General features: G+C 37.8%; 1 protein-coding gene across 5 annotated transcripts in view; it reads left to right on the plus strand.

Annotated features, from left to right (window-relative positions):
* Nucleotides 1-2,951, plus strand: part of bnc2 (basonuclin zinc finger protein 2) — a gene marked incomplete at its 3' end in the record, with an annotated part of 224,847 nt that extends 221,896 nt beyond the window's left edge. For 3 of the 5 annotated variants that reach the window (XM_079813042.1, XM_079813040.1, XM_079813041.1), the window contains one exon: nucleotides 714-2,945. In XM_079813042.1, coding sequence (XP_079669168.1) covers nucleotides 714-1,479 — 766 coding nt within the window. Of the gene's footprint in view, nucleotides 1-713 lie in introns of all 5 variants that reach the window. The other 2 variants (XM_079813043.1, XM_079813045.1) reach the window with 1 other exon arrangement.
* Nucleotides 2,952-10,009: the final 7,058 nt, after the last annotated feature.

Raw genomic sequence — 10,009 nt, forward strand, 5'->3', positions numbered from 1 at the left:
ACAACAGCATTCTCGACAAATCCGGGCCAAATGAACGGAACTGCACTGGACAACTAGCTGTCTGCCACGTCATATAATGTGAGAGCCATGGGGAAATGGAGAAATTATTTGTGTTCATCCGCAGATCCACCAGAGCTGCAATGGATGCGAGCTGCAAGGTGCAGCTCAAACAAACTCTCTGCACTTGTTTACTTTGCATTTAAATTCCTTGTTCGTTGTTTAAAATATCTGATGGATGAACTCACGCCTCGACGATTGGACTCGTTTATTTAATAACAATGTCAGTTGTGATAAAACTTACCACTGTTATGTACAGATTGTGGTTGTGAGTCCTGAAAATGTGCAGGCTTGTATTAAGCGGCGCTGCTATACTAGACATTAGCATCTGCTCTAAAGTTTTGTTTTGTGTGAAAAATGACAAGGAATTGGGGAACATACACAGTGCAATTACTTCAATGTGTCATTCCAGCCCTAGTAATTGGAGATCTTGCAGTAACAAAATTTTACGTACAGATAATTTAGAAGTACATTTAGTAAACATTTACTGAAAGGAAAACAAACAGAGTCTGTCAACATTAATGTGAAAACATGTTTAGTTTATCACTGTTGTTTTGTTGTTGTTGTTTTTTTGTGTTTTTGTATGTATGTTTGCAGATATTTATGTTTTCAGTTCAAATAAATTGCTACAGGAGCCTTTTCTCTCTTCCCTGCAGACATAGCTCCAACATCAACCTGCACCGCAAACTACTGACCAAAGAGCTGGATGACATTGTCCTGGACCCCCAGCTTACGACCTTGCCTAAAGAGCTGCGTGCTGAGTTCCTATCAAAGATCTATGCTGACCACCACCTGGGACTGGAGGGGGTGGGAATTGCTGCCAGTGGACCACCACGAGGCAAAAGACACCAGGGAATGAGATCGCCAGTCGCTAGAGAATATTCACACAGCAACGGCTATTGCCATGGTCCCAATGATGACTACATGGTGCTGGACCTGAGCACTGCATCTAGCGTACAGTCAAGTGGCAGTGTGCAATCCTCACAGGAATCTGATGAGGGCAGCGATGACGGCATCCTGCTGGATGACCTGGAGGGTGCTAGTGACACTGAGGACTGCAACCCTAGTACTGAGGCTCAGAGACTGGCAAGGGAGGGAAATGATGGGGAAGAGGCCAGGAAGGAAGGAAGAGAAGGAGGCACAGGGGAGGGGCTTCTGCGCTGTGACCCTTCCTTCTCACCATCCGTCTTGACATCCAGTGGAGGTAATGGTACAGGAGGCATCATTTGCACCATCTGCCACAAACTGTACAGTAACAAAGGGACCCTTCGGGTGCACTACAAGACTGTCCACCTGCGTGAAATGCACAAATGCAAAATACCTGGCTGTAACATGATGTTTTCTTCTGTGAGAAGCAGAAACAGGCATAGCCAGAACCCAAACCTACACAAAAATGTCCCTTATACCACATTGATTGATTAAATCAATTCACATAACATCCACACAACAACCCCCTCTCCATTCCCCACAACAATCCCATATTGCTATAAAAATAGCATTGTTTCTCTTAAACATCTTTTCAAGTATGAAAAGTTAGAGCAGAATTGTGCCCTTTTGACATTTCCGTTTTTGGAAGCAAAGGACTGAACATACAGTATAACACCATACATCCCTCAATCCCTGACACAAACTTATTTTCAATCTCTTATTTGTGACTCTTGCCTGCAGAAATGATCATGGAAAAAAAAAAATATTGCATTTGTGTAATGATAGCTTTTAAAAGAATCCCATACAAGAGCATGACTGGCTTAAATATGTAAATAATGTTGTGAGGGGCTTTGGTGTGAAACAGTTGCATCGATGGTTGATATTTTGTTAATTTGTTTTTCTTTTTGTTTAACTGTAATACTTTCATTTTAATTAGGTAAGGTAAGCAAGACAAAGTAGCATCTGCCTAGCTTGATTCATTTATTTTGGCTTTAAAAAAATGTTTTAGAAAAGAAAAAATATGTGCAAAAAAGAAAAGTAAAATATGTGACTTGTGACTTGTTTTATCTACCTGTTAGATATACAGATGGAGCTGGCATGCTTTAGCTCTAACAAAGTACTTTTTTTATTTTCTCATGTTTATAGCTTTAGTAAAAAAAAAAAAAAAAAAAAAAAAAAAAAAAAGCACTTTGCAACTATAATATGGGACTTGTAATAATATTACAAGGATAACACTTTACAATGATGGTTGTCCAACATGAAAAATACATTTTTAAGGATACAGTGCCAAATGGTAATTACTGTACCTTTAACAGAAATGTGCCAGATCTTTATATGAGAATAATCTCATTTGACATGATTAAACCCAATATTCATCCAATTTAGTAAGTGTTTCAGGTATATTCATTTGAATGCAGTAAATAAGTATTACTGACTCTGATCATAACATTTGAAGAGTATAAGTGTATGGTTAAAGGCTGAGCTAGCCCAGAGGTTAGGTAGAGAATCTTTCTACTGCATGTAGTATTACTTTAAAAGAGTTAGTATGTGTCCTGTAATTTATTTTGTCTCTTTAAATTTGAGCAATTTTAACATTTACAAATGCCATTGACATTTCAGAGTGCCACAAAAGAGAGGCTCTAAACTGTGACCAAAATCAAAGACGTTCCAAAACCCAATGAAAAGAAATGACATTGAGAAGAAGTTACAGTAGTTTGTTATCTCCTCCAATGCATTACTTCCAGACATTCATTTACTGTTGGAATTTTTTATCTTTATCTTGTTCATGGCATGCATTGTCTATTGGCCACACAATAACAATACAAAGAAGAAAGCACTATTAAATTTGAACCAGTTAGAGGGTATGTAGATATGAGTATTTATTTCTAGTTATCTGTTTATAATAATTAATTGAATGCAAATTAGCCCTTTGATGTCTGTTGCTGTCAATTGGAATAAATGAATTTAAAGATAATTATGAATGAATGAAATGTAATTTACAATACTGGAACTCCATGCAGTTCAAAAGGTTATTAATGTTGGACAAAGACTAGAATTTGCTCCCTCCTTTATGTGCTATTATAGTAGCGTTGCTGTTGTTTTCTGAGAAAAAAAGCAGATGGAAGATATGAACTATATCAGCAGTGTGTATAATTAAAATGTACGGATACACAGAACCTGGAGGTATTTCCACCACTGACCTGTGGCAATTCAATAAATTCAGTGATTCAGTGAATGTTGCTGACAATACTGCATCATGGAGAGACCCAAAGTTCTCTTAGTGGTTTAATCTTTTCTTTACCGCCTCTGTTTTTTCCTGCTCTGCCACCACTCTACCCGCTACCTCCTACTCCATCACGGCTGCTGCCACAGTGGGTGGTCCTATAGGGACACTGGCTAATAGTTTTCACTTAACTTCACTGGCTGGGACACAACACAGAAAAGGAATTGCAATTGCCTGTTTATTCCATACGAGAGGGGCATTGAGCATTTACTTTCCTAATATCCAAAAGGGCTTTGAAAGAAAACAATGTTTTTGAGTTACTTTGTAAATCTTGCATCAATAACTGGTCAATAAGATGACAGAAACATTATGACCTGTTAACCTCAAAACAGAAAGAATTGACTGAAAGGACTGACAAAGGCTGGTGCTTCATTTTAAACCCAAATAATAATAATAATAATAATAATAATAATAATAGTAAATAGATGAATAGATGGGTGACATGATATCACAAAGTGAAGGACGTTATCAACCTCATGGCCCCCTACTTTTCAGACTGTTGCACCAAAGACTTCTAGAGAGAGACACAAACTGACACAAATCTGATTCCCTGAATACTTACGCATTGTGGTTCTGAGTTAGAGTTAAATTTATCTGGTGGTTTAAAAAAATGTACATTGAAGAATCAGGCAGTACATTAAATGGCCAAGTAATATATAAAGGAAGGGACATTGTCAATCATTTAACAGGAGAGAGGTATGAGAGAAGATCTCTAGTGCACAGTCATTAATGTCTTGCATTGTCCCCACAGCGTTAGGCTTTTACCATGAAGCCATTGGCTAAAAGAGTCTGAGTGAGCCTTAAATATTTCATTGCAGCTCTGAGGACAGGGCCATCACAGACCATTAACATTGAATGCAATATCTTGCAAAGGCGATCTGTAAATTTGCTGTGTTAACACTGTTTCTTCTTGGACTGATATAGCAAAAAAATAAGATCAAATTGAATTGAAACTGCATAATAGAAGACTCATGTCCAACAAAAATATCCATTGTAATGTCAAATACAGAGGAGCATTCTGATCAGTGTGATCAGCTATATGATGTCTCAATGATTTAAAGAAGAAAAAAAAATCCATAATCCACAATTAAATCCTAGTACAATATATTCTGTGTTGTGCAACCACAAACAATGAGAAATAAGCCTGAAATATTTTGTTGAATTTTTCTGTTGATCTAATTTGATGTTTGGTGTAGTTGTCTTGTTTGATTGTCCTTTTTGGCCACTGAAGAAAAGTATATCCACATCAGAGGAATTTCACATTTTGACTTATAAAGGGTGATATTGATTGCTTAACAATGCTACTTTAGGTCTAAATTGTTTACCCCCCCCCCCCCATGAGACCGTATGATGTCCTCCTTGAACAATACATTTTTTTTTTATCTTTTGTATCATAACCTTTTTTTGGACATAAAATGCATATGGTTTTATCGTATAAATTGATTTTTTTGTACAAATCAGAACTCTTGTACAATTTTATATTAAAGATTTATGAGTCACTGGCACGTTGAAGTATTTTATTCTTTTGGAACAGATGATAATTTCAATAATTTCTTGTGAATTTGACGTATTATGGTAATGCAAATGGTGTGCAATAAACATCTTCTTTGATGCGTATTTGTGCCATTGTGCAGTAGACAGAGAATGCAGGTTGGCAAACGTCAACTAGTAAACTTAAAATGAATGACAGATGTAAGATTATGTACATGCTGTTGTTAGCATTGTGTTTGGCTGGATTAAGATTATTCCGCTTCCTTAAAAGACCCAAATATAGAAAAAAACACCCCCCCCCCCCTTTTTTTTTCACATGTTGTAGGAGGCCTCTAATGCAGACATAAATGGATTTGTACGTTTTTAAGGAAATGTTATAATATTGCAACGTTGGGCCTGTTGGGTAGCAGAGTTTCAGTTATTTCACAAACTGTCTAAACAAACGTGTCTAAACAAAATAATCCCAAAGGAAGTTAATGTCCTCCGAGAAGCAGAGGCGGACATTAAACTTGCTGCAAAGTGTGTTGGTTTAGCCTTTACCAGAGTGTCCGCAACGTCCTCTATTTTATTCATATCTTCTGACACAAACTTTCGGAAATACTCCAGTGGTGTATGAAGTGAGATGGCATCATTAGTGATATCCTGACCTGAAAAATCAGTGTTGGGACTGATAAAATCCTTTTCAACCGGGGATACCTGTCACGGGGCATGGTCTGTGTTCTTGAATGACTTGATTTTGTTGGCATGATGTCCACATCAGATCAGAATCCATTTCAAAATCACTGTACCCATTTTGGATGGCATCAATGACATCATAAACTTTGTAGATAATACAATCTTTCCTGGCTGGTGGCATTCTGAAATGGAAAAATAATGGTTATTTTCCGTATCCCAAACATACGCACAAATTTTAAAGAATTCACACATTCCACAGAATTCACACATTCCCCCGAATTCATACAATCCACAGAATTCACACAATTTGTAGCCTGTCCAAATATCCACACTTGCGGTAAGTGCGCACGACTATCCCATGTCTTAAAATGCCAAATCGCAGTGCCCTTAATGCACACATCCCATCATGCATTATGTTCGGGAACTCACGTGCCCCGGCATTATGACATGTCGAGGAAAACAGTCCACTGTAAGTTAAAATAATTAGATATTTAAATATATAAAATATAAAGTGTTGCACATTTTATTTCGTGCAAAGATGAGTAGGCTATGTGTATTTTGAACAACATTTGCAACTGCTTTTTATCACTTAATTAGAAGCACCACAACTTTAAAATTGCATCTTCTGTTAGTTACATCGCAACTACTGAACGACATTTAGCATGCAAAGTATTGAAAAAAAGCTTTGTAAACACTTATTATTGCAGTTATTTTGCAACACTATAAGTGTGTCCTCTCGGGCAATCAAAAGTTATATACACACAGTGCCGCCTCTCCCACCACGCGCTGCGCGTAGGGCACCAAGTGCTCAGGGGGGCACCACAAGAAAATGCTCTCTCTAGCCCCCCCGTTCTACAAATTCGCAACCGCCACCACCACGGGCAACATAAAGTTGCGCTTAGGGCATCAAAACGGACAGCGACGGGACTATATACACATTTGCTGTCTTCACGCCTACTTGAACATTTATAAGTCATGTAAGTAGACAAGTGGTCAAGTGCAAAGACCGCAAGTGTGGGTATTTGGACGGGGTAACTTTCTGGCTAGCTTATTGTGTCCTCTATTATCATGCTAATAGCATTTATACCCCCCACATTTCAGAACATTATCACCTGTCCCTCATGCAGCAAGCAGATATTTGGGCAAAAAAGTATTTTATAAATTATAAGATACAGACAGTAATATAGCTACACAAATACTTTTTTAAATTCTCAAAGAAATAATTCATTCCTTAATTCAACTTGAACTTATTTGTCAGAGAGTCAGCCACACCCTCAGGGGCGCTGCTAGCAATTTTGGGCCCTATGAAAGAATATGTTGTTGGCCCTCTACCACACCAACCTAGCTATCCAAAATCTGTCTGCAATTTAATAATACTGACCGTTTAAGCTCTGCTTGCTCAACCCAGAATGCCCCAATTGGCTGATGAAACATTGATTAAAATTAAGATACAATTTCTACAAAACAAAACTTAATGAAGTGGTCACAATCATGTCTGACCCACTCAATGTCTCCTGGCATTGCGCATCTTATATGTCCTATCTCAGGCTGTTCACTTTTCATAATCGAAACAGATTGACAACATGGACATAAACAAATAACATTATAATATTTCAACATAAATATAAAAATAAATACCATAATGGCTGCAACAATTAAAGTACAGAGAAACTTCATGTCGGAGTGGGATTTGAGCGTGAGCAGTTCATGAATGGAGCGTTTTGCTGGATTTTGCCGGAAATGCAGAAATAAGCCATCTTTTTATATTTGTAACTCTTTGGTAGATTATACATTTATAATACATTACTACTAGTACTGTTACTACTAATAAACCAATCTCTGGGGGCCCCAAAAGTGTGTGGGCCCTTAGAATCGTCCTAACTTTCCCCCCCTTAGCGGCGCCCCTGCACACCCTCAGCACCAGATCTCTACACTCCACCCACTCGTTTCTCAATCACCAGAGTTCTGATAGGCAGCACCTGCATTCACTCATCACCCACACACTATAGAGAGTATGCACGTGACATCACCGTCGGCCGGAGTGACTGCAGCTATGCCCACTGAGTGGCAAAAAGACGGAGAGGCAGTATTGGTTTTTAGCGTGAATTTCCACCGAAAAACACACAAAACAAGGCGTGGCGCCAAAGGGGTGGTTGCGTCTTGGCCCCCCCTTGGACATACCTGTGCCCCCCTTCGGACCGAGGGAGACAGTCTTGATAATATTGTGTAATTTTCTCACTCAAGCTTGAGGGAAAAGCTGCCTAACTGCTGGTCTAGGATCGGTTTTCTTCGTGATAATAGCATATTATTAGCGAAAAAGAGTTGGCAAAAGATCCAGTGTGTATCTGTATTTGTGCTAGTCATCTTATTAAATTCCCAACGTGTTTTTGCTTCGGTGAGTAATGTAGCCAATCATAGAGATGTTTGTTGAATTCTTGAACGCAATGGCCAATCACAGGTGTTTAAGATAGAATCCACTCACCACTCAAGTTTTTGTCCAGTGCTAAGTTCTGCACGCGTGCAAATTCTCTCTAACAAAGTGTGAACATTATGTAAATAAGAGATTCATTGTGTAGTCAGCTTCACTAATTAATATAACAGAACTTTGTGAGATCGCGTTCATTGAATGAATGTCAGCTTTTAGTTATTATAAAGGGAGCGCTCTTTGCGTGCTGTCTAGGCGATATAAAAAATAATGAATAGGCTTATATTAAATTGTATATATAAAACTTTTGTTTTACATTCTTAACAAGCAGCCACATACACGCTTCAATACATAGGCCCATCCACATATAAATGGGGGATTTACTCTCGAAATTGTAATGACTGACAGTGATAAATATTTATGTATTTATGTATCGAAATCAGGCTTATATAAATGTTAGGAAAACACGATTCCTGGCTGCATGTCAATATCCATGGATCACTGGATCTTTGGTAAGTTGTAAGGAACACTATATCGAGTCCAACCTTTAGTTAAAACTGATAACGTTTGTTTTACTTGCGTTTTCCCCTATTAAATCCAGTCAATCAGCAGCTTTTCTGCCACTCAGTCCCGGCTGAAAGGGCGTGTTCCGGGAAAAGTGATGTCAATCATACCCTCTATATTTAGCAGTCACCCATAAGTTCACCATTGTCTGGTCTTGTTGTTTCTAACCTGAACTACTTACCTGACTACCTACATCTGAGACACTGTGTGATCCTCTCAGCTCGTCTTCAGTCTACTCCAGCGATTCAGTCATCTGCTATCCCCATCTGAAATAGATAAGAACTGTCATTCACCACTACATCAAAAGTACTTATCCATTTACTCTGTTACTCACCTGCTCATGTCGCTTGTTTTCTGCATACCTGCAATAAACCTCTTGTTTTGGATATTACCTGTGTTGAATTATTTTGTTCTGACAATTTAATATTAATACAATTTTCATTGAAACTCAAAATTGTAACAAATAAGACATTTAAAATATGTAAATGATCACAATGTGAATGAGGATTTCTATTAGTATTTATGTCACATGGAACAAGATTAAAATAAAAAATGTTTTTTACACATTTAAAATGACAGTAAAATTACATTACACACTCAAAATCTAATATGATTAAAGCGTTCAACAGTACCTTAATATCTGCATGATTGACCTTACTAATCACATAAAAAATATTTTTTATATAATAATACAATATATATATATATATATATATATATATATATATATATATATATATATATATATATATATATATATATATATATATATATATATATATATATATATATATATATATATATATATATATATATAAATGTATTTTGGGCATTTTACTTTCATGAATGTTGATTTTATCCAGTCCAGTAAAACATGATGACAAGTTTGCAGGTTGTGTGAGCTCATGGCCAGGTGAACAGGCCAATTCAATCTATCTTCCATCCAATAGCAGTTAAAGGCTGAACAATGGGACCTATTAGTAGGGATGGCTGATGCGAAACTGACGTTTCGAAGCTTTGGCCCTGTCCCAAATGGCACACTTCATATGCACTTTCGGTCTTGTGGACTTACAATGGTCTTTGTGGTCCGTTAAGTCCACGAGACCGCATAGTGTCCCATTTTCATTTTAGGTCTCAGAAGGGTGCTCGCGAGCGCCCCCTTTGCGGTCGATATGCGCCCTCGATGCGCACTTCTGCCGAGCCTGCACTGGTGCGGGTTACGAGAGTAGAAGCCGCAGATTCGGAGCCTGCTGCAGCTACAGTCCCGCACCCAGAGTCCCGCATTCTCAGACCCCTCGTTTTTTTGAGACAGCGCCTCCTATCAAATTGGATCGGGTAAACATCTTTGCAATGTGTTAAGGACTTAGGCCGAAACGTGAGTATCATCGATTTTATTTAACAAATTTCTTTTTTAATCAAACCACTTTATAGCTCATCAATACACCAACATGAATAGCTCATTTAATATGTAAAGATAGTTTTTTCCCGAAAATATTTTAATAGCTTAGCTAGCCTTTAAAGCTACACTATGTAACTTTTCCGTCCACTAGAGGTCGCCTGTTCAAAACAAAGGCGTAGTTTGATGA

This window comes from Gobio gobio, assembly GCF_949357685.1.
Source record: "Gobio gobio genome assembly, chromosome: 3".
Taxonomy (NCBI): domain Eukaryota; kingdom Metazoa; phylum Chordata; class Actinopteri; order Cypriniformes; family Gobionidae; genus Gobio; species Gobio gobio.